This window comes from Zalophus californianus, chromosome 2, assembly GCF_009762305.2.
Source record: "Zalophus californianus isolate mZalCal1 chromosome 2, mZalCal1.pri.v2, whole genome shotgun sequence".
NCBI lineage: Eukaryota > Metazoa > Chordata > Mammalia > Carnivora > Otariidae > Zalophus > Zalophus californianus.
In genome coordinates this window covers 5,725,946-5,751,645 of record NC_045596.1, presented here as the reverse complement: position 1 = coordinate 5,751,645, position 25,700 = coordinate 5,725,946, and the positions used below count along the sequence as shown (strand labels likewise).

The 25,700-nt window shown below is 46.7% G+C and overlaps 1 protein-coding gene across 4 annotated transcripts in view; it reads left to right on the top strand.

The window, feature by feature from the left end:
* The window catches only part of STK32B (serine/threonine kinase 32B), a 409,845-nt gene that overhangs the window by 81,535 nt on the left and 302,610 nt on the right, over nt 1–25,700 (top strand). For 2 of the 4 annotated variants that reach the window (XM_027597377.2, XM_027597375.2), the window contains exon 2: nt 19,865–19,920. In XM_027597377.2, coding sequence (XP_027453178.1) covers nt 19,865–19,920 — 56 coding nt within the window. Of the gene's footprint in view, nt 1–3,769; nt 3,880–18,321; nt 18,383–19,864; nt 19,921–25,700 lie in introns of those variants that run through there. The other 2 variants (XM_027597376.2, XM_027597378.2) reach the window with 2 other exon arrangements.

Below are 25,700 nucleotides of genomic sequence, written 5' to 3'. Positions count from 1 at the left end.
AGTAAATATGTATCGAATGAATAAATAAAAGATCTTTCTGACATTTTCCCACTAGAGTGCTTTTATTAAACGCCAGATTTCCTTTCAAAAGAAAGCTCGAGTAGAAAGACATGGGACTCCCTTTTGTTCCATCCAGATGTTTTCAAAGAACTCTTTATGGGAAGAGACTTCCCATAAAGAGACTTTAGTCTCCAAGAAGCACATCTCCAGAGCATGCTGTTCCTCCTGCAGCGGCCGGTGGCCGCTCGGCGAGACATGTGGTGCTCTAATTGGGAGCAGCGCAGGCTCATTATTTCATGGGCTGGTGGCATGCTGAATGTCACAGGTTGGAGCTTGTCATTTGTTTGGGATTACTCAGCAGCCCCAGCTCTTCCTGCACCCCTGACCCCACGTTAATGAACCCTGTCAGGGAGAGACCAGCTGTTCAGACAACTTCGTGAGTCCACAGTTGGCAAGAAACGTCCTCTGCAAGTGAGAGAGTAGCTGGGGACGTTCCCTGAGACGCTGTCGTATGTTTTCAGAGATCATAATGAAATTATGATTTAATTTGGTTGGGAGCTCAGAGATTTGGGAAATTCTCAAGGGCTGTTCTCTATGAGTGTGTCATCACCAAGCCTTCCGTCGTTGTTGGTTAGCTTTGCCATGTTGCTTTACCACCTGAATGGGGGACATTTTGTCTCCCTACTTAGGGCTCTCCTGGTGCTCCTGGGGCCTCTCGTGTTCATTTGTACACAGTTGTCCAGTTGAGCCAAACCCAGGTCCAATCCCTGGACCCCTAGTCTTCTCAAACAGCCCTTGCCCTAAAAACAGTCACAGTGGGGGAAAACATGTGTAAGCTTGAAAATTGCTGTCCTACTTTATTCTAGAAAAGATTTAGGTTGGCTCAGCAGGTGCCTGAAGCATAAGAGTTTGGCACCAATGAAAGCATGAGTGAAGACAGAGAAAAACAAGCTTGACATGTGTACCTTAAAAGCCCCCAGGCAGATTTCAGCTCCCTTGCAGCCAGTGGGAAAAGTGCAGCTAGGACGGATACCCGGTTCACAGGTCTCTGTGGAGAAGCCAGACGTGGAGCTGAGGAGAAGCACGCGGACTCCGGGGCCTGAGGGGCGGCCACTGGACCCATTGGCAGGAGAGCTTGCTCTCGCTGTGGCGCGGTGCCTTTGCAGGTCACAGGAGCTTGGCCAGGTCCCTTGACTCCCAGTAAATCAAGGACAAGCGTCTCTGCTCTGCCCCCCTCCCAGGGCTGCCATGAAGGTCAGACAAGGGTGAAAACACTTTTGAACTGGAAAGAACTATATAAGCATGAGATGTTATTATCTATGAGAAATTGATGGTGTTAATTAACCTCTCAGAGCTCCGGTTATCCTAACCGTAAAATCAGGCATAATAATAACCTCAGTGGGTTTTTGGCAGGATGTAAACTATCTGATTCATGGCAGGACTTCTCGAATTCTTAATTCTGTCCCTCCCCAGCTTTCTCTCATGAAGCAGGAGGGTCAGCCCCTCAGACTGAAGAGGTGAATGGATCCAAATTATAATGACATGGTTTCTGCTTTGAACATTTATTGATTTTATTAAACACTGTACACACATGGGAGGTTCTCCACACTGATTCAGATGTTGCATGCACACGTGCGCTCACACCTTGCATTTTCCTGCATCACTTTGCTGCTATACTCCATACCTGACACCCCGTTTTGTGTTTGTCCCCAGGCCATCTACTTGCCGTAGGCAGCCAAAGGGATCATCTGAAAACCCAAGTCAGATCCCGTGCCAGGTCAACTTGGGACTCTTAGACAGCCTCCCATTGCATTTAGATTCACTCCAGCCTCTGTGAATAGTGGCCAGTGGTACTTGCATGAACCAGCCTTCCTGCCTCTTGGACTTGACCTCTGGCCTGCCCTTCCCACCACTCTCTGCTCCAGACGCAGAAGCCTTTTATCAGGTCTTCCGAAACAGCAAACTCATTCGTGCTCTGGGCCTTTGCACGTGCCATTCCCTGAGCTAAGTATGAATAGACTTCCCTGTTCCCAGACGGCTGAGGCTTCTTGCCCTCTAGGTCCTGTTTCAGAGGCCACCTGCTCCAAGAGGCCTGCCCGGGCCACCTGTGGAGAGTCACCTCCCCTGTGACTGGCTTCCCGCACCCCTGCTTTATCTCCTTTATGCAGCTTTTTGCCACTTGCCATTATCCTAGTCATTTGCTTACTTCCTCCCAGGCTTCTTGCTTAGAGGGTAAATTCCACAGGGGTGGAGGCCTGTTCCCCTGGCCACTGCTCTTTGCCAAGCACCCAGCCTGTGTCCGCCCGTGTAAGTACTTGTGCATGAATAACTAGGGTGACTTACAAATGCTTGGCCGGATGGCACATAGTCACCTTTTCCTCCCCATGCTTTCTGGCCTCCATGGGCTTGGGCTTCTGTACCTTCCCTGCATTATCACGTCCTCACCCCTGCCTTTTGGACTTTCGGAGGTGTTTGGGACATTTACTTTCTGAATCGCCTCCCGCACTCCCACCCTGCCATGGAGTTTTGATGTCACAGATGTACGGCATACCTGCTCATGCTCTCTATGTGAGTCCATGCTTTGCACATACAAGAGTGAGACTATTTTGCCCCCAAAACCCCCAGAATTTCACCTTCTGGGAGGGATTGCACGCTGCAGGTGTTCCTGAGGGCGGAGTGCTTCTGCACCTTTGGTGGGCTTCCCAGTTTAGTAAGCTCCTCTGTGCCTTGTGTGTGAAGTCCTGTTGGTGGTGGAAACGAGAAGCTTGATGCCTGTTCGCTGGAAGAGCTCAGGGAAGGAGCGGGAGCACATCTAACCACTGGGGCATCAGGCAGATGTTATGCCAGGCAGGGATGTTTTCCATTTCCATGTAGACAAAAGAGGAAATGGTTTAATCTTTTTCTTTGCAACTTTCTGAAGAGGAGTGCTTTAGAGCTTTGCTCTACAGTGGGGAACATGAGTCCAGAGAGCTCTCATTTCCTTTCTTTCCCTCTCAAATATTGTCAGTTTTGTGTGTGTGTGTGTTTTTTTTTTTCCGACTTCTGTTCTCAAGGTTTTATCTCCTTCCAAGAATCTGACACAAGCCGGGCGGGTGCTCAGCGATTTGTGTTATGGCTGTGTGATTCTGTTACAAAATGTTCCATTTTTAAATAAATTAGATAAGGACATTTTCAGTTTTGAAAGAACGCACTCAGCTTATAGCTGTAAGGAAGGAGCATCATATATGAGCGAACCAAATTTCAAGTAACCCATTTTTATAGTCTGAAAATAACATAGCTACTTGAGCTACAAAAGTTGCTTTTTTTTTTTCACAGACTCCATTATTTCCTTAAAGTTTTAATGATGTCTCCAGCCTCCGCATGCATTTGTTTCAATATCCCATCGTTTTAGAAGCCCAGGACTCGCGTACACATAGACACCTGTTGAAGGAACGCATGTCATATTTAGGGATAATGTGTGAAATCCTGAGAATTTTTGAAATTTCCCATCTGTTGGTGACAGAACAAGAACTAAATGACTAGGGACAGTGATTGGGAACCTACCTGGCACTGTGCTTTGTCCTGAGCGCTTTACGGATAGTAAATAATTTGATCCTGCAACAAGCCATTGTGTAGCTCCTGTTACTATCCCCTATGAGAGAGGAGGCAGCGAGTCACAAAATGAGGAAGAGAAGCGCTGGCATCAAGTTCTGTGTTTGTAATCACATCATGGAAATAATGATTAACAATAGCAGGAACCAGCGGTCATGGTTGGAATCGTAATAGCGCCCAGAACAAAGGACAACGGCCGGCACACTTTATAGAGTAGGTCTGATCAGTCGGGTAGAATGCTGGATGTCTCCTGTACTGCAGCTCTAAGTTTTACAGTGACATTTGAAGGTAAGTGATGCTGCTGATCTTATTTTGCAGACATGGAAACAAAGCTTTTAAAGGTTAAGGAAGCCCCAGGCCGAGCAGTGTAGGATGGAGGAGTTGGGGCTGAAGTCAGGCCTGCCGGCACCTGAGTCTGTGCTGGGTTGCCCCTTGTGAGAGCTGTGGAGGTTCTAGCCCCTGATAACAGGCAGGAGACAGCCATCTGCTCAGGAAATGTGTCCTGGATACCACTTGGTGGCCAGCCACATCGAGGGGCCAGGGAAGCTGAGAAGGACACACCCAGGCCTCTCTATGCAGATCTCCTGGGCCAGTGGCGGGGGGCGGGCAGCAGGAGAAGGAAGAAGTATCCTCAGAAATGTGGCTGAGCCGCAGTGTGTTCCCTGTGACCCTTCATTCATTCATTCATTGATTCATTCATTGGTCCATTTACCAGTGCTTCACAGCAGGCCCTGTTCTACCAGGGATGCTGACCACATTCATGCCTGTGCATGAGGCTCAGTGGACCCCTCTGTGGACTCTCCCCAACTGGAATCTTGTATGGACTGAATTATGCAACCTCCCCCTCCAATTCATATGTCAAAGCCCTAAGCCCTAACATGATTTGGACGTGGGGTTTGGGGAGGTGATTAGGTGGAGAGCAGGTCATGAGGGTGGGGCCCCAGGATGGGATCCATGCCCGGGTAAGTCGAGGGAGAGAGGAGAGCTCTCTGTCTCCATCGTGTGAGGGCACAGTGAGAAAACAGTTGTCTTTGAATCAGGGAGAGAGCTCCTTGGGCTCTCTCCAAGGGCTGAGCCTGCTGGCGTCTCGATCTTGGATGTTCCAGCCTCCAGACCATGATAAGCAAATGTCTGTTGTACGTGCCCCCTGGTCTGTGGCATTTGTCATAGCTGCCCACGCTGAGTAAGACAGGTCCCATGATACTCTCCCCACTCCCTCCCACCTCTCTGAGCTCTGTTTCTCCTCTGGGGTTCCTGCTCTGTGTGCCTTCAGCTGTTGGCATCCTCCAGATTCTGTCCTCAACCCCTGCTCTTGACTCAGCACGCCCCCCCGGACCAGCTCATCGTTTCAACCATGTTCCAGATCCCAGCTCCCTTCCAGGTGGGTCCTCCTGCCATTCTTTATCCCTACGGGGAGCTCAAGGTCAACACGCCCCAAACCAAGCTCTCTTCTTTCCCCACAGATGGTCCTTTTTTCCTCCCCTAGTCTTTGCCTCCTCTGGAGCCTCACTCTCTGTATCTCCTCGGTGCTGGGGAGCCAGAAATCATCACGGATTCCACACCTCCTCCCTGTCCGGCCACATCCAGTGTGCTCACGGGTGTGTGTCCTGTGTCTTTCTCAGGTCTTCTCCTTTTCTTTCCCCCGGTCTCGCTCCTGTTCAGGCACTCCCTTGCCCGGATACTGCACATCTCTCTCTGCTCCTGGCCCCGCTTCCTTGGATCTGCACTGTGGTGGGCATGGAGGATTATTGAATAGTTTTCCCTTCATAAGCCAGGGTCCCTCATGATGCCTACTCCCTGCTTTTCCAATAGCAGCATCTACATCATCATTGCTATTGTCCTAGGCTGCCAGGACCACCGTAACAAAGCACCACAGACTGGCGGCTTAAACAGTGGAAATTTATTCTCTCCCAGTCTTGGAGGCTGAAAGTCCAAGATCAAGGTATGGGTAGGGTTGGTTCCCCCTGAGGCCTCTCTTCTTGGTGAGTAGATGGCTGTGTTCTGTCTGTGTCCTCACACGGTCATCCCTCTGTGCATGTCTGTGTCCTGTTCTCCTCTTCTTGGAAGGACACCAGGCCTATTGGATTAGAATCTACCCCAAGGACCGCATGTTAACTTAATCATATCTTTAAAGGCCCTGTCTCCAAACATGGTCATGTGATGTGCTGGGGGTTAGGCTTCAACACATGGATTTTCAGGGAGCATGGTTCAGCCCATAACAATTACCATCATCATCGATCATGCCACCTTTGTCATCATCCTGTCATCTGCCCCATGACCATTTATCGATCACTTAGTATGAACCGGGCTCTGGCCTAAACCTTTTCATGCACAATCTCATTGATTTCACAACGCGCCCATGACCTACATTTTTTCAGGGATGGAGAAGAGAAGTTAGGTCAATCCCCCATGTTGTGTACTAAGAAAAGAGCTCCCTCGTGCCCTGACTCTGCCGAAACGTCATTATCTGCTCAGTCTGTAGGCCAGGGGAGCCACCGTGCAGCCCATCATCAGCTTGCAGACCAGACCCATTTTTCTGACTTATGTAATCTGGCTCTCTCACAGAGAAATAGTCCTGAACACTTGACTATGTTCGTGAGATGTCTGAATGGGCAAAATATTTCACTGTGCTTGTCAAGAAATGTAGGCTCTCTATTCTTCTCCTTAAAGCAATCGGCCTTTTCTTGGCCCTGAAGCCTCCTGACGCCATCCAAGATGGTCCCCTCCCTGCCCTCACCCTAAAAGCCTCCCGAGACACCCCCATTGTAGCCCTTACATGGTGCTTGCTTACCCTCTTGACAGGGAGAGCATGGTGGCGAGGACTGAGTTTGGTTTATTTCTGGCCCAGGGCCTGGAATAGGACCAGACCTGCAAGAAGGTCAGGAAGGAAATACAAAATAAACAGAAGATCTTGTAAACCCAAAGGGACACCAGAGGCCATGGGTATTAAGAGTGTCAATGAGGCTTTTCATTTCATTCTTGTGGTTTGTGTTAGACTAATAAGGGATCAAGACTGAGCATGTGTGTGCGTGCCCGTGTGTGTGTGTGTACGTGCCTATGTGTGTGCATGTGTGTGTGTTTTAGGGGACATCACTACTCTTTAGTAGTTCCTGACAATGATCCATCATTTAATTGACCCTGTAGAAGGCAGAATTTTACAATGGCCCCTTGACCCTCTTACCTACCCCCTCCACTTCCATGATTATGCTACATTACCTTGTGAAAAGAAGATTGTCTAGATGGACCTGATCTAATCACATGAGCCCTCTAAAAGCAGAGAGATTTCTCCTGACCAGTTACTAAAAGGAAAGTAAGAGAGATTTGGTGCATGAGCAGGATTTGATGCACTATTAGAAATCTCTGGATGCTCAGAGCCAGGAAAGAAACAGGGACCCCCATCCTATAACCACAAGGAGCTGAATCCTGCAAGTGTGCCTCCAGGCCCCCTCCCCCAGGCCTCACTGCACGCCTCTCTCTTGTTCCTGTCCAGGCACATTGACCAGTGATCTGACCCCAGCTCTCTGCCGAAAGGCTCTTGCCTTGACGTAGGCTAAGGGCCATTTTTTGGCCTGTGGATGTCCAGTTACTCCAACACCATTTACTGAAAGGCCATTTTTCCTCCACTGAGTTGTTTTTGCACTTTTTTTCAAAAATCAGTTGGGCATATTATGTGGATCTCTTTCTGGGGTCTCTGTTCTGTCCCATTTATGTATATGTCTGTCCTTCTTTCTGTATCACCCAGTCTTGATTTTGGTAGCTACGTAGTAGGTCTTGATAGAGTGAGTCCTCCCACTTTATTGTTCTTTCTCAAGACTGTTTTAGCTAATCTGTGGCTAAAATAACCCACTCCTCTTAGGATAGTCCTTGGGCCCTATATCTCCCTGCCTCCCTTCTTGTCTTTTTTATTTTGCCCCGCCCTCCCGCTGTCCCTCTCAGTTTCATTGTCAGTAATGTCATAGAGCAAACTTCTCCAAAACTAGTGGCTTACACCAGTGAGACATCAGCATCCGTACTACTCTGCAGGTTGTCTCTGTTGATCTCAGCGGGTCTCTCTCTCGCTTGTCTGGGATTGGCTGGCTGTCACTCTGGGATGGCTTCACCAGGGACCTGGGCTGCTGGTATTGCCAGTATGTCACTGTCCAGAAGGTAGCCTGCATCTTCCTGTGGTGGAGGTAGATAAGCAAGGGAGAAGCAGATGTACACAAGCACTTCCTCAGGCCTCAGCTTGAATCAAGTCTGCTAACATCGCACTGGCCGAGTCAGTCCACATGCTATGGGGAATCAGTGGGTGGGGAAGTATACTTTACCTCTTAAGCCAGAAGGTCACCTTGCAGAGGACTTGGATACAGGGAGGGGTGGAAAATTGGGGCAATTAATATTGTCAATCTACTACAGCCCCGCGCTCCTCCTTCTGCTGCTGCCTTCTGGGAGCGGTCCTGGACCTGCCCCTTTTCAGACCCCCCCCACCAGGCCAACTTCACCATTAAAGATTTGGTCCCAAGAGTTGGAAGTTTAAGGTCTTGGTGTGGTGAATACCCAACATACACACCGAGAACTTTTAAAATTTCCAGGATCTCAAACATATGCCGATGGAGAGTGTTTGCTTATGTTTAATGAGAAGATAAACCAAAACATAATCATATGAGTCCAAATATTGGCTTGTTTCTTCCTCCTGTCTGGCTAAGTTCTGTTCAGTGTTCATGATGAATAAAGCAGATAGGCAGATCCAGTGTCCAGAGTGCCTTTATCTCAGCACTGAGCCGTAGATTAGCAATACTATCATCCATACAAAAGGAGAGGTAACAGACTGTGTTTGTGACTATTAGCTGTCACCTTCTCCCCATTCTGCTGATCAGTAGGTGAGTTGAAAAATACCAGTCGACTCTAAACCACGAATTACGCCCCCTAATCCTATACTGTGCTTTCCCTAAAAAAGTGAGGGAATGGAGAACTTTGTTTGCAGGAGAAACAGTCATGATTTTAGTATTTGCAGAGCTCCGCTTGGGAGACTTGCATTGGGAGCGAGCTTGGACCTAACCGATGCTCTAGTTGCGTCTCTTCTTCCAGGTGATTTGTTGTAAGATTGTACAACCGGAAGTTAGTTTGAGAAGTGACGGAAGCCTGCCTCGCCCAGGACTGGTTAGCTTTGATTCTACCCTACCAGGATGAAGAGCCAGAAGTTTTGGAAACATGATGTTTCCAAAATATATTTTTGTTTCTATAACTCAGACGGATGCAGGTGTGGGCTGTATGTGGGCTCTTTGTCTGGTCAGCCAGCCAGCCAGCCATCATTTATTGAACCTCTTCTCTGGGCGAGGTGCTGTTCTGGCTGAACTGGGCTGAATAGCATCCCTCCAAAATTCATGTCCCCCTGGAGCCTCAGAGTGTGACCATATCTGGAAGTAGGGTCTTTGTAGATATAATGAGTTAAGAGTGAGGTTATACCGGATTAGGGCCCTAATTCAATGACTAGGGTCCTTGTTAGAAGAGAAGAAAGATGGAGACAGACAGAGTGGGGAGAGGGCCATGTGACAGCAGACCCTGAGACTTGACTAATACAGCCACAAGCCAAGAAGGATCGCCAACAGCCTCTGGAAGCTGGAGGAGGCAAGGAAGGATCCTGCCCTAGGGCATTTGGAGGGAACACAGCCCTGTTCAGCATCTTGATTTCAGATTTCTGGTCTCCAGACCTGTGAGAGAGTGAATTTCTGTTATTTTAAGCCCCCTGTTTGTGGCTCTTTATTATGGCGAGCAAACTAACCCACAGGGCATGGAAGAAGCAGATTGTCTGAGACAGGAATGGTCAGCCTCTCTCTTACTCTCCTCTCTCAAACACGTGTTTGTCGCTTTCCTTATCACAGATTCCACATTTCCACCAGCATCCAAATTGGCTTCTGTCCTGAGATTATTGCCATATAATATTTTCCTGTATGAATTAGGCATGTGATTTCCTAAATGTTTATAGATACAGTGTTTATGCTGATAACAGTGCAGAGTGAGGGGGGGAGAAAAAGGCTTTTGGGCTTTATGAAACACATTTATCAACTAGAAAACAAAATAGTTTTTTTTTGCACTTCTTTACTTTTATTTATTTTCATTTTAACATAAGGTTTTTTTTTCCAACTATAAAAGTCATACGTGCTTTTTGTGAAAAAGTTTGAAAATTTAAAAAAGTAGAATTTAAAAAAAATAAAAACAGAATCCCACCACAAGAACAATGATAATGCATCGATATACTTCCTTAAAACAATTTTCTTATGCTAAATATTTAGCAGATTTGTGGTAAAAATGTAAGTGCAGGCATGTTATTATATCCTTTAGTATTAATAATACATTTTCTTCTGTTTTTTAGGATGCAGGTGCAGGGAAGGAAATAAGGTATCCACATGGATTTTTTTTTCCCCCAGATAGACTAATTGTGGCTCACAATGCAGGCTGCCTTTATGGAATCTGTCCTCCCCTTCTGTGTAACTGTTAAGTTCTGATTTTTGTTCAGGGCATTATATAAAAATACTAGAGTTTCCCAGACTCCCTTGCAACTACAACTGGTCATGTAACATAATTCCGGTCAGTGACAAGTACACATGAAAGGCAAAGGATAGAGCTTCTGGGGAAGACTGTTAAAGGACAGGCTCAGCTAGCACATGCCTGCCTCCTTATTAACAAAACAGTTTTTTAATGAGGCTGAAAGAAGTGGTTGCAGCTCAGTTTAGCGAGCCCTGTTATCTACTCTGTGCTGGGGCTATAAGCAGGAGTGTATGAGAAGTCTGTACGAACAACTGGTCCAGCTGTGACCGTGGCAGCCAGATTGGATGCTGGCCAGGGGCTGGATCCATGTCTTCAGCCAAAGATGTGTCCTGGGTATAACTGTGGCTGAGACCTGCACGTTAGGGCAGAGGAACCAGGGATGAGCGAGAGTGGCCGTGTGCAAAGGGGAGGCGGGCCCTTTGGAGTAATGCTTTTCCAACCTCTGCTTAGGCCTGATGCATCCTTGTCCTGAGGAAGTGCCCAGTGATCTAGTGCATTAATCATTCTACTCACTCCTCTCCACTCGCCGCACCCTGGTCCTGCTGTTCTGGGAACTCATCTTGCTGATTCGTGCCCCTGGATTCCTGCTTCTCTTGGAGCCTTTCCTGAAATCCCTACTGCTCCTTACCCCATGGGGAATTCTTGTAATTCCTCAAACCCACGCTCCGGGTCTTGTGCTTTTGAACACTTTCCCAGACTGTCCCAGCAGCATGGAGCGCAACACCCCTGGGACCTGGTGCCTCAGCTTGCTACTGCCCCAGCACCTGAGTCTGTGGGACCTGGCTGTGTCCCCTGCTGGGCTGCGAGTTCCTTGTGAGCAGAGCCTGTCACCCCCAAAGTCCCTGCTCCCGTCAGGACAGGCATACCATAGACACGGCGGACTTGAGAACAGACCTGAGTCTAGTGATAAGAATGTCCCTGACCCTGTTTCCCACGTATGGACGGGCTGGACCAACACCTCTGCACACTTGCTTGCTTCTCCCTTCCCTGGGCTGCTGGCTGACCACCCACTCCATCTGGTTTTTTGTTTTGTTTGTTTTAGTAGACTTTTTCAAAAAAAGCAGTTCAAGGTTCACAGCAAAATTGAAGGGAAGGCACAGAGATGTCTCACATGCTCCCTGCTCCCACGTATGCAGCCACGCCCCTGTTACCCACACCCCCACCGGAGTGGTGCGTTTGTGACAGCTGATGAGCCTGCACTGACACATCAGCGCCCAGAGTGCATAGGTTACATTAGGGTTCCCTCTTGGTGTGGAGCATCTGGTGGGTTGGGTGTATGACAGGTTTCTATATTAGAGCATCCTACAGAGTATGGTTACTGCCCTAGAAATCCTCTGTGCCCACTGCATCTCTCAGATAAACTTGCTTTTAGCAGGACTGTTGCAACTGCTGGGACCCTGCGTCCTTAATTACCACCGTGTGGCAGTTTTGTGCCCCTGAGTTCACACCTAAATTCGGAGCTTTCCAAACAGCTTAAACAAACATCCCCAGACCAGTTTTCTCCCCCCTACTCAGAGCTCTCTAGCAGTTTCTCATTGTGTTTAGAAAACCTCCCAAAGCCCTTTGTGAACAGCACTACCCCCCCCACCTTCTTTTCTCCCCAAGCTGCCCTCTGGCCAGCCTTGCCTGCCCGCTGTGCCCGGGGACCATCATGCACATTCCTGCCAAGGGCCTTTGCACTTGCTTTTCCCTCTGCCTCCGGTAACCGTCCCCTGGATATCTTCGTGGCGTGTTCTCTCACCTTCTTCCCAGATCTGCTTAATCGTCCTCTTGTTAGAAAGTCCTGCCCTGGCCATCCTGTCTAAAATAGCGGCTCCTAAACTGTGGAAAGAGCCAAGATGTCTATCGACAGATGAATGAATAAAGAAGATGTGGTGTGTATATATATATATATATATATATATATATATACACACACACACACACACACACACACAATGGAATATTATGCAGCCATCAAAAGGAATGAGATCTTGCCATTTGCAACGATGTGGATGGAACTGGAGGGTGTTATGCTGAGCAAAATAAGTCGATCAGAGAAAGACATGTATCGTATGACCTCACTGATATGAGGAATTCTTAATCTCAGGAAACAAACTGAGGGTTGCTGGAGTGGTGGGGGGTGGGAGGGATGGGGTGGCTGGGTGATAGACATGGGGGAGGGTATGTGCTGCGGTGAGCACTGTGAATTGTGCAAGACTGTTGAGTCACAGACCTGTACCTCTGAAACAAATAATACATTATATGTTAAAAAAAAAAAAAAGATAGCAGGAGGGGAAGAATGAAGGGGAGTAAGTCGGAGGGGGAGACGAACCATGAGAGACGATGGACTCAGAAAAACAAACTGAGGGTTCTAGAGGGGAGGGGGGTGGGGGGATGGGTTAGCCTGGTGATGGGTATTAAAGAGGGCACGTTCTGCGTGGAGCACTGGGTGTTATGCGCAAACAATGACTCATGGGACACTACATCAAAAACTAATGATGTACTGTATGGTGATTAACATAACATAATAAATAAAATAAAATAAAATAGCTCCTCTCCCCACGTAGTCACTGTCTATTCCTCTACCTTGGCGGGGGGGAGAGGTTGGCAGAATAATGGTCCCCCAAAGATGTCCACGCCTCAATCCTGGAACCTGTGTATATAGTACAATACAGGGCAAAAGGAACTTTGAAGGTGTGATTAAAGTAAGAACCCCGAGGAGGGGAGATTATCCTGGATTATCCATGTGGGCACAAATGAAATCACAAGCATCCTTATGAGGGAAGAAGGGAGGTGGGGGGTCAGAGAAGGAGATGTGGCCATAGAAGCACCAGTTGGAGTGATGTGGGGCCATCGGCCAAGGAATGCAGTTTCTAGAAGAAGCTGGAGAAGCCAAGGAACCGGTGATTCCCTAGAGCCTCAGAAGGACCTCAGCCTTGCTGACACCTTGGTTTTAGCTCTGTGAGAGCTGTGTTGGACTTCTGACCTCCAGGGCTGTGAGATCATAAATTTGTATTTCAGCCACTTCGTTTGTGGTAATTTGTTATAGCAGCATGAGGAAACAAATACACATGGATTTGTTTTTCTTCATAGAATTTACCACGGAGTAATGGATGGATGGGTTATTTGCCTTGGGCCCCGGAAGTTCAGCTCTATGGATGGACGGTCATTTTGTCTTCTGTTTGCTGCTAGTCCCCAGGACCTGGAACAGGGCCAGGCACACAGCAGACATGCATTGAACAAGTATGCGTCCCCTCAGTAGGTCTTTATTTTTTCACCCAATAAATAGTTTGTGATGCCTGCCGTAGCCGGGTCACCCTTCGTTTGTGTGTGGAGGTCAGTAATTCCTGTCAAGAAGGTGATCCCAGTTCCCAGTCCCTGAAGAGTCCCCTTCCTGTTCTCCTACCTCACTACCCACTTCACTCATGTGTGTACGCACGTGTCTCGTGAGTGTGTACTGTGTTACCTGCCAGGCACCTGGGATTCAAGGAGGCACAGGGCTCAGCTCCATCCTCAGGGAGTCACCCAGATACCCACATTACCTCTGTGCTAATGGCAGACAAAACCGAAGCCAAATGATCGCTGCCATTATGTGCTAATTAGAGAATAGTCTTATTTTTGAGAAAAATCCAACCACATAAGCATTACCCCATTCTAAGATACTAAGTGGCCAGGCTGAAGGTCCACAGCTGGAGCAGGGGCTTGGATCAGTACTCTTCGGGGCACTCAAGGGTTTGGACTGGTACTCTTCCCAGTGGCTACTGTTTGCTGAGTCAGCCTTTTGCTTTGTTGTTGCCCATGGCCCTGACCCTGACTTGGGCAGGTAGGCGTCACTACCCCCATTTTACTGATGGGAAAATCAAGGCTTGGGAAAGTTAATTTATTTTCTCAGGTCCACAGTGACCGAAATGGGGAAGCTGGGTTTAGAGCTAGCTAAGTGGGACTCCAAACCCTCCCTTCCACCTCCGCCCCTCCCCATCTCCCCCACCCCCCCAATCTGTTAGGTCTCTTCCCACTGCCAGCCCATGGCCAAAAGCTCAAGTGCTTACAGGATCAGGCAGGAAATAGAGATGCGGGAACTGGGCTGGCATGGACAGTGGTGAATCATAAGACTACTGTCCTACTGTCAAGGGGCATCATAGGGCCGGTTTGGGCAGATCTTCAAATTTTTGAAATGATGTTGGCAATCAGCATTTTTGGGTGAAGTTTCCCACGCAGGCACGGCCAGCCCATGTGCAATCTGTGTGTGTGGTACCAGTGTTACGAGGAAGGAGCTCCCGGTTTAGCTTTTCAGGGAGGCGAGAAAGGGGACATTTGCTTGCTTTCTTTGCCTGGTGCCTCTGCAATGCTTAAATGCATATATTCTTATGGGGTGTTGATTGGGGGTTACCTTCCATTAGAGATTGTTTGAAAGAGTAATTAGCTATCTTGAAAATTCCGCTTGCCTCTGAATAAACTGCTTCCTGAAGATAGCACGTTGAAAGAATCCTATAAATTTCCTTAGAAAGAATTGGTCTGATGGAAATGAGAAGAGCCCACAGGCTTGAAGGGCAGAACAACCAGATTTCCCCAGTGTGATAATCACCACCAATAACTAATGGGTACTAATACAGTTTAAGGTTTATCACCCTGTGATGTTTGGTCATCATTTAATGAGACTAGTGTTGTATCATTGAGGTGGAAAGTGGGGACAAGCCTCTCATGCAGAATACTCGTGATGATGGTACCTACCCTTTGTAGTCAGCCTTTACTTCAGGGCCAGCCACGTTCTAAATATTTTACCTGTATGGATTCATTGCATGTGCACATCACCGTAGGTAAGCATTTTAGTACACCCATTTTATAAGTGAAGAGACAGGCACAGAGAGGTTAAGTGACTTCCCCAAGGTCACCCAGCTGGAGTGGAGTGGAGTCAGACTTTATATCCAGGCAGCGTGGCCCCTACGTTTATACCCCAAAGACCTTTCTTCTTCTACCTTTTAGTAAAGTTACGATGAGGCTGGAAATCCAACAATAAAATCGTTGGCATTTACTAAATCCCTATGTGGCTGGCTTTGTGTGTCTGAAAGGAATGCTTTCGGCTTCCAGTAAATAGCAAACTTGACCCACAGTGGTTTGGGCAAGTAGGATTTTTGTGTGTGTGCGATATACTAAGTCCAGAGGTAGGTGGTTCCTGGCATGGTTTCAGAGGCTCAACAACAGGGAGTGGTTTCTCTGCACCTGTCTTGGCCTCTTGCCTCAGAGTCACAAGATGGCTGCTATAGCTCCATGCATCATATCCATATCCTTTGCAGGAAGAGGCAGGAGGGTTGAAGAACCACTCTACCTGTAACTGCACCTTTTCATCAGGAAAAAAATGCTTTCCCAGAAATAGCCCCATAATCCTCTGCTGAGATCTCGTTGACTAGGCCTGTGTCACAGGGTCGCTGCCAGATACACAAGTGTCTGGGAAAGTGGGGTGCACAGTTGTCCCGATTAATGTGATGGCCCCAGGACCATCAGTATCACCTGGGAACTTACTAGGGATGCAAATTCACTGGCCCCTCTGCAGAAACTCAGGAGTGGGCCATGATCTGTCTTAAGAAGCCTCCAGGTGACCCTGATGAACACCACTGGATTAGACCAGTTATGACTCATTGCCTGGGGCTGGCCACACTGGTCCCTAAACAGACCTGAGGTTTCCTAATCCGGGAAGCAGGGGGAGCTGAGCCTAGCTGGGCAAACAACCAGTGATTTAATGTCCCGTGGGTCATTTCCTTGTCCGTGTGACAGTCCCCCAGGCGGATGCCACTGCTGTCTTGTTTGGGTGAGGTCACTGGCACAGTGTGCCCCTTGTTTCTGCCTTCACAGCACACTTGTTACAGTGTCGTCCTTGGCAGCTCCCTCGACGTCTTGTGGTCTGAACAGACACTGCTTTTTAAGAGTGTATCTTACCGTCCCCGAGCTGGCTCCAGGAGTGAGTGTGACTTCTTCTGGTGGGGCAGTTTAATGATCTAGAAACCTGCGGGTGACCGACTGCCCTGGTTTTCCTGGGACTGCAGGAAAACCTGCAGTGCTGTCAGTGCTAAGCACTGTCAGTGCTAAGACCAGAAAGGTCCCAGGCAAACCAGGACAAGACGGTCACCCTAAGAAACTTGCTCGTCAGCCCCTCATGTCCCCCAGCCAAGTCCTCTTGCTCTGGGCCAACAACCCTATGTGACAATGCAGTTTCTAGACCCGTCTGTGGCTTGGCACTGTCACCGAAGTCATTTCAAAGTGCTTACCAGCCAACTGTAAACCCTTCACTTATTCAAAGTGTGTTCAGGTAGGCACTATTTATGTAAGTATCAGTGCACCAGGCCTCAGGGAGATGCCACATAAATGGGGAACACAGGCCATATGCTCAAAGTCATTTAAATCCAATCTAGTCTAATAAGCAAACATTAAGTACGCACCTATTCATCTCATATATTGTGTTAGCAGCTCCTCCAGGAACACACATTTTTGTAGGGGATATGGATGAGTGAGATTATTTACAGCATTATAATACTAATTGTTAAAATAATAGGTTTTGGCATTTGCCCGTTGGCTGGGTGATTAATATCCCTCTCTGGTTAAGAGACAAGACAGGATAGGGGGGCAGTGGAGAACCACGCCTTTCCTGGGCTTGAGGGGTGGGGCCCAGGAGGCCACCAGCAAGGGCTCCCTGATGCTGAAGCCCAGAATTAGCCAGACTCCCCCAGCCGTTTACTGCAGCTCTGGACCCCGCAGACCCCTGCACATGGCAGCTGGCCCTAAGAAGCTTCTGTCAAGAAGGGTCGGAGGAGAAGCTTGCTCCCTGAAGACAGTTTCCAGAGAGAGAGAACAGAACAAGCTAGAAATACGCTTTGCGGTTCCTTGTTCAGCTCACCACTCAGCTCACACCACCTTTGATGGGGCAAGAGGCCATAGGTGTTCAGGGAAATAGCCCTCCTAGGAGAAATCAGAGGAGAGGGAGGACTGCTCCTTGTCCCCCAGCATAAACATTGAGGGCTTTTTGGGAGGCTGCTGTGTGTCGGGCACTATTCTACACTTTTGTGGAAGGTAGGCGCTGATGCTCCCACTTTATAGGTGGGGTAAGTGAGGTGCACGGAGGCCCAGTGACTCACCCAAGGCTGTGGCAGAGCTGGGTTATGGACCTAAGCAGTCTGACTCAGGCTGAGTTCTCCTGATCGGTGGCCAGATGTCTACAGGAGGTCCAGAGATGGCACGAAGGAGAAAGGATGCTTTGGGAGTAGGGAAAGGCTTCCTGAGAGAGCACGTGAGCCACATGTCCGAGGCCAGGCAGGAGTTGGGGTGTTGAGGAATGGCTTTCCAGGCCGGTGAATCCATGGCCCAGAGGGATGGCATCCTGATGCTGCAGAGAGCCTTTGGGGAGGCAGAGATGCTTGCTGCTGAGTGAGGGGCGGCTGGCAGATGCCCGCAGCGATGCCTGCCCTGGGGGGCCTTGGGGCTCCCGAGAGGATCTGCACAATTTCCTAGCTCACTGCTGGGCAACTGGCAAATGCTGTCCAGGCACCTTGTTTTTCTCTTCTCCTTTGACTTTTGTTGAGTGGGCAAGAGGTGAAAGCCTGGAATTTCTTTGCCTGGCAAGTTATATGCAAAGCAAACCGAAGTAGGTCAAAGAACCAAGGTCTTGCTAAGTTAACCATTAACATTGTCTCTCTATTCTAAGCACGTTAGGTGTGCGATGGCTCACCGGATTCTGACTTGGCTCTGTAGGGACACAATTGAACATAATTGTCCTCCTTCAGGTACATTTAGTGCACAGGGATCTAATTGTGTTCATTCACTTCCCCACATCCTCACCCCTGTAATATAGTGAACTAATCAATTCACTTCATCTTTTGTAAACGACATGTCTCTCCTAGTTATTGGGAACTGGCTGTAATTCAATCTAATTAAAAAATATTTACCGAACACTCATTATGGACCAGCAGTTGTGCTTGGCACTGTGAATGTGGGGATCTGCTTTCAGTTGGCCCTTTAGTTGATGAATAGCTGTTGCATACTCACTGTGTACTAACACCGTGCTAGGTGCTGGGGACGCAGGGGGAGAAACAAACACGCCCTTTGACTTCAGGGAGCTTAGTGTCTAGTGGGGAAAAGCTGATTTAAATCAAATCCATGTACAATGATACAGAACAGTGTATTTTGGAGGAACGTCCCACAGCCCTGGGAGAGTGTAGTAGGAAGGAGACTAGTCTGGAGGCTGAGCACAGTTTTTTCCTGGATACAAAAGGGTAAAGAGGGAGCAGAGCTGGTGAGTGTTCAGCCAGGAGAAGAGCGTTAAAGGCACGGAGAATAACTGTTCTAGGCACAGAAAAGAAGCTTGTGCATCTGGAGCTCAGTGGGTACAGGGAGTGTGGTGGGTGGTGCAGCAGGAGAAGTGACAGGAGTCTGATTGTGTACCAGTTTGCTTTCCTGGAAAGCAATGAGGGGGCGTTGGAGGGGTGGGAGCAGAGGACGGACAAGTCCCCTTGCCTGCAACAAGCACATATCCCAGGATGGGAAGGTCAAGAGAGGATGGAGGACTGAACCAGAGGGTGGCTACCGATGGACAGATGGGAGAGATAGCCAGGAGGTACAGTGGACCTAACCTGGTGAAGGGCTAGCTAAGGGGTTGAGCGAGAGAGGGGTGTTGGATGAGTTCCAGGCTTCGAGCGCACGAGTTCAAATGCGTGATGAAGTACTCCTCCTAAGCTCCATTTGGACCTGTGAGATTCAAGGTGGCTTTGGAGCCTTCAGGAGTTGCTGTGGAGCAGGCATCAATCAATACGTACAGGCTGGAGGCTAGAGAAGAGGTTCCTTGGAGAGTCATTGGTAATTAGGTGGTGGCTGAAGCCTTTGGAGCCAGTGAGAAAAGGAAGGTGGTAGACGGAGGCTTGACAGACTTTAGTATTTAGTGGCTGGGAGGATGAAGCTGAGTGTGCACAAAGCATGAGCTGAAGCATGAACTGGCGTCCGTAGAAGCCAAGCAGGTGCTTCAAAAAGGACAGAGTGACCAAGTACAAGGAGGAAGGAAAGGTGTCTATTGGGTTTAGTGGCATGACCATGCGTTGTTGGTCTGCTGTGCTGTAGGGACGGGGCGGAAACCAGACCAGAGTAAGGCAGTAGAAATTGCAAGAATGGGGAGATCTATGAAGAAAGGCAGGCATGAGATGGGGCAATACCAAGATGAGACTGAGGGATCAGTGTCTCCATTCTCCAGTAGCTCACAATGCCAGGACTAAACAGACGTCCAAGCAGCAAAGACCCACGATATGATCATTGCATTTGAGGGTTCAGATACCATAAAGGAGACTGAGTTAACACCTTGGATACCGAGACAGGTGAGCTGAGTGTGTAGGATCCGAACATGCAAGATAAGAGTGCCAGATGCGTAAGACAAGAACCAGAGGTAGGGAAAAGTCATCCTGGCAAAGGGAACAACAGCGAGTGCAAGAATTTGATAATCCAAGTATCCAGATTTTTCTCTGTGATCCCTTCCCCTGAGCCCATAAGATGTCTCTCATCCTATATACCCCCTGGGGACGTGTTGGCTTGGTGGGGGGGGGAGGTGGGGAATAAAATGTGCTGAGAGGTATCCATACAGTGGTGGAGTGCTGCCATGGCAAATATAATGCAATTGAAACCAGAAGCCATTTGGAATACACGGGTAGGTATGTAGGGAGAACTCTCAAGAACCAGTGCAAGGTTTAGCAAATCTGATTTGTTTCTTTCTTTCCCTCATTTTCTTTTGCAGTCAACTTTGACCATTTTCAGATTCTGCGGGCCATTGGCAAAGGGAGTTTTGGAAAGGTAAGGATGACGGATTTTTAAAAATTTCATTAGCAAAATAGAAAAGTCCCAACCCCTAGGGTCATGTATATGTGCGTGTCTGCGTGTCTGTTTCTGTGTTGGTTGCTGGGCACTGGGAATTTCCTGTTTGACAGAAAGTTTTCAGTTTGCCAAATTTGAAATGTGAAAGAAAGTCTGAATAGTTTCCTTTGGATCCACTGTAATTTCATTTTGAAAATTAAGTTACCACGGCAGCCCCGGGTTAGGTGGATTACAATGGTAATTATTTCAAGATTGCTTATGCTGTTTTCTTCCTTGAGTATCTAAATGAGGAAAGCGGAAAAACAAAAGCCACAAATTTAGGAGATGGCCAACATCAACTCTTTCCTGCAGTTTAGGCATTTTATAAAGAATTTTTATTGTGGAAAGAATCCTTGACATGAGATCTACCCTCTTAACAAATTTTTAAGGGTGCAGTATATTATTGTTGACTATGGGTGCAATGTTGAACAGCAGAACTCTAGAGCGAATTCATTATCTTACATAGCTGAAACTTTATGCCCCTTGGTTAGTAACTCCCCATTTCCCCAGCCCCTCAGCCCTGGGCAACCACCATTCCTTTCTTTGATTCTAGGACTTTGATACTTATGACTCTGTAGATACTTTGTATCTGTAGAAGCATGCAGTATTTGTCTTTGTGTGACTGGCTTATTTCACTTAGCATGGCTTCCTCAAGATTCATCCATGTTGTGTTATAGAATTTGTATTGTAAAATTTCTTTCTCTTTTAAAAAGCTGAATAATATTTCATTGTACCTATATATCACATTTTTAAAAAATTCATTCATCTGTTGGTGGTGGACATTTACATTGTTACCATATCTCGGCTATTGTGACTAGGGCTACAATGAATATAGGAGTGCAGTTATCTCTTCCTGATCCTGATTTCAGTTATTTTGGATAAATATCTAGAAGTGAGATTGCTGAATCATATGGTAGTTCTAGTTTTAATCTTTTGAGGAACCTCCATGCTGTTTTCCACTGTGGCTGCGCCATATTACATTTCCACCATAGAAACATTACATATTACATTCCAATAGAAACAAAGAGGGTGCAAGGGCTCTAATTTCTCCACATCCTTGCCAATATTTGCTCTTTGTTGTTGTTGTTGTTGTTGTTTTGTTTTTTGATAATGGCTGCCCTGACAAGCGTGAGGTGATATTTTATTGTGTTTTTTTAAAGATGTATTGATTTATTTGAGACAGAGAGAGAGAGCATGATAGGAGGGACAGAGGGAGAGGGAGGGAGAGAGAATCCCAAGCAGACTCTGCACCACGCATGGAGCCAGACACAGGGCTCAATCCAATGACCCCAAGATCAGGACCTGAGCCAGAACCAAGAGTCAGAAGCTTAACCAACTGTGCCACCCAGGCGCCCCTTATTGTGGTTTTGATTTGCATTTCCCTGATGATTAGTCCTGTTCAGCATGTTTTAACATAGCTGTGAGCCATTTGTACATCTTCTTTGGAGAAACATCTATTCAATTCAGTAGCCCATCTTAAAATCAGGTTCTTAGTTTTTTAATTTTTTTTTTAACTATTGAATTGAAGGAGCTCCTTACATATGTTGGAGATGAACCCCTTATCAGATGTATGGCCTCTGAATTTTTTGTTATCTGTGTTTTTGATGTCATACCCATGCAATCCTTGCTAAGACCAGAGTCATGAAGCTTTTTTTTGTTTTGTTTTCTTCTAGCAGGTTTATAGTTTCAAGTCTTAACATTTAAATCTTTTAACTCATTTTGAGTTGACTTCTGTGTGTGGTGAGAGATAAGGGTGCACGTTCGTTTGTCTGTGTGTGGATATCCAGTTTTCCAGCACTGTTTGTTGGAGAGGCTACATTTCCCTGCTCTGTATTCTTGGTACCCTGGTCAAAGATCAGTTGACCATATATGCATGGATTTTTTTTTTCTGGGATCTTTATTCTATTCCATTCGTCTCTATGTCTGTTTTTATCCCAGCACCATGCTGTTCTGATGACTGTAACTTTGTAATATAATTTGAAATCAGTAAGTGTGATGTCACCAGCTTTGCTTTTGCCCGACTGATTCAGCTGTTTGTGATCTTTTGTGGTTACATATGAATTATAATTGTTTTTTCTATTTCTGTAAAAAAAATGCCATTGGGATTTTGATGGCGATTGCATTGAATCTGTAAATTGCTTTGGGTGATATGGACATTTTGATAATAGTAAGTCTTCTAATCCATGCCTTTCCATTTGCTCATGTCTTAATTTCTTTTTTCAAGGTTTTGTTATTTTCTATATACCAGTCTTTCACTTTATTAGTTAAATTTATTCCTAAGTGTTTATTCTTTTTGGTGCTATTATAAAGGGGATTGTTTCCTTAATTTCATTTTCAGAAAATTCATTATTAGTGTATGGAGACACAGCTGATTTTTGTATGTTGATTTTATATCCTGCAACTTTACTGAATTCATTAGTTCTATTTTTTTCTGTGGCATCTTTAGGATTTTTTATACATTAGATTGTGTCAACTGCAAACAGGGATGATTTTACTTCTTTCTTTCCTATTTGGATGCCTTTTATTTTGTTCTTGACTAAATACTCTGGCTTGGACTCTGGTACTATGTTGAATAGAAGTGGGGACAGTGGGTATCCTTGCCTCGTTTCTGATCTTAGAGGAAACTCAGTTTTTCACCATAATATTAATTGTAGGCTTTTCATGTGTGACCTCTGTTGTGTTCCCTTCTATCCCTAACTTTGTTGAGGATTTTTATCATGGAATTGTGCTTACTTTTGTCAAGTGCTTTTTCTGCCTCTATTTAGACAATCATGTGATTTTGTCTTTTATTTTGTTACTGTGGGATATCACATGAATTGATTTCTGTATGTTGAACCATCCTTATACCCCAGAGATAGACTGCATTTGCTCATGGTGTGTGATCCCCTAAAGAGCTATTGATTCTATTTGCTAGTAGTTTGTTGAGGAGTTTTGCATCCATAGTCGTCAGATAGATTGGCCTGTAGTAATTTGTTTTCTTGTGTCTTTCTTTGCCTGGCTTTGGTAACAGGGTCATGCCGGGCCCATAACATGAGTGGACATGTTCTCTTCTCTTCAGGTTTTGGGAGGAGTTTGAGAAAATTGGCATTAATTCTCCTCGAAATGTTTGGCAAAATTCAACAGTGAATCCAACTGTTTTAGGCTTTTCTTTGTTGGGAGGTTTGACATTTGTTTGTGGAAAGTACATATTTGTGATCCTTAACTGTTTCCAGTGACAGGCTCATGAAAACAATGAAGAGAACAAGAAGGAGCCCCCAGCCGAGCCTGTCTGTTCTCATTTACTCAGGAATCTCCTTTGGCAATGTTTGCTTTAGTACATACTGAATGCCAGATATCCTTATATCCTCAAGTAAATATTATTTCTATTATGGAAGTAGAAAAACCTAGACCAAAAGACTTAGACTTGGTGACTCCAAAGGATGGAGTGACCCACCCGTGGTCACATAGGCAGGAAGTGTCCTGGCTGGGATTTGAACCAAAGACTGTTTGATGACCAGGTACCTGCTGTTTTAACAACCCCACACTCTTGATTAGACCATTCACAACTCATAGAGTTAAACTGAGATAGTGATCTAAGAAGTTGGATAGAATTAGCCTTCCCTCCTTCTGTCCTTTGTCTTTCCATTTTTGTTGTTCTTTTATTAATTCAATCCATGAAGACTGAGTACCTACCCAGTGCTAAGCACTAGACTTTGATCCAGTAGTAACCTGAATAGACCCGAGTGTTTTTCCTTACATTTAGAAGGGAGAGAGATGACAAACAGGTAAATATGTATGTTTATGGTACATTAGATAGTAATAAGTACATTAAAATGGAGGAAGGTGGGAGGTATGGTGTTCTGGAAGATAGTGGCAGAGAGAGGTTGCTGGTTTATAGAGTGAGCTGTCCTAAGGTAGCCGCTAACCACGTGTGGATATCTAAATTTAAATTAATTAACGTTAAAGAAGATGACACAGTTTCTCAGGCACACTAGCCACATTTTAAGTGGTTAGTAGCCACACTAGTGCCAGTGGCTACTAGACCAGACAGCTCAGATTATAGGTCATTGCCATCCCCCTAGACAGTTCTGCTGGCCAATGCCCTCCCAGAGGGTGGCAGGGTGCCCTTGGTGGTCAGATGCTGTGTGAGCAGAGTCCTAACGGAAGTGAAGGAGGAAGACGGGTTCCAGGTGGAGGGAACAGCAAATGCAAAGGCTCTGGAAGGGAGTGTGGTCGGTAGTTTTGAGGAGCTTCAAGGTGGGGAGAATGGCAGGAGAGGAGGTCAGTGATGTCAGCGAGGACCAGATCACATAGGACCTAGCTGATCATGCTCAAGATTGAGAAGGGAAGGCCGTGGGGAGTTCTGACTGCAGAAGTAACATGATCTGTTTGTAAAGTTTGGCTGCCATGCTGAGAGTAGCCTATGTGGGGCCAAGGGCACATTAAAATGATTGACCATTTGTATTATCAGGTGAATTGGGTTAATTTAACTGACATTCACTGAGCCACTGAGCAGGGCCATGTGCTGCATTAGGTATTGTGTTGTTGACAAGACTGGGGGCTTCCTGAGGGCAGAAATCTTATTGAAAAAGCAGGTATGAGAAACAATAAATTGTGACATGGTATGTGATGGGTTAATCTTATGGCTTGCATGGCTAAGCGGTGGTACTCAGACATTCGTCCAGACACCAGACTAGATGTCCCTGTGAAGGTAGTTTTTAAATGAGATTGGTATTTAAATCCATAGGTTTTGGGTAAAGCAGATGACCCCCCCCCCCCAAAATGTGGGTAGGCCTCATACAATCAGTTGAAAGTCTCAAGAGAAAGACTGAGATTCCCCTAAGGAAGAAGGAATCCTGCCTCCAGGTGGTAATCCCAACTCCCCTGGGTTTCCAGCCTGCTGGCCTGCCCTGCAGAATTCAGACTTACCAGCCACATTTGTGGAACCAATTTATTTTATCCTTAAAATAAATCTGTCTTTTCCTGTCTCCCTCTCTCTTTCTTATTCACTGGTTCTGTTTCCCTGGAGAGTCCTGATTACCACATAGTACAGTAAGAAAGACAAGAGCAGGCACGAGCTCCAGCCAAAGTGGGGAAGAGGAGGGTTTGGGAAGCACTTCCTAACAAGAGGCCAGAGCAAAACTAAAACCCTAGGAAACTGTTTCAGGCACGTTCACTCTGCTCTGGGCACTTTGACCCCAGTCTGACTCAGCGAATGATTATTCAGAAATAGTACTTTATTTATTTTTTTAAACTTATTTTATTTAAATTCAATTAGCTAACATAGAGCTACCCTATGACCCAGCGATTGTACTACTAGTTATCTACCCAAAGGACACAAATGTAGGGATCCGAAGGGGCACCTGCACCCCAGCGTTTACAACAGCAATGTCCACAATAGCCAAACTATGGAAAGAGCTCAGATGTCCAACAGATGAATGGATAAAGAAGATGTGGTGTATATATACGATGGAATACTACTCGGCCATCAAAAAGAACGAACTCTTGCCATTTGCAATGATGTGGATGGAACTAGAGGGTATTATGCTAAGAAATAGTATTTTAGATGTGACCAGTGCCACTTTGGAAATCGTGGTGAAACCCTCCACTCCTGCTTTTATTCAGGGGCTCACTCCCCCAGGGCCCCCTTTCCCAAGCTCACACTTCGGGGCAGCCTGAGGAGGGAGGTCGACCAGTTCCCCAGCCCTGGACTGTAGGGTTAGAGTGTCCCTGAGGTTTGC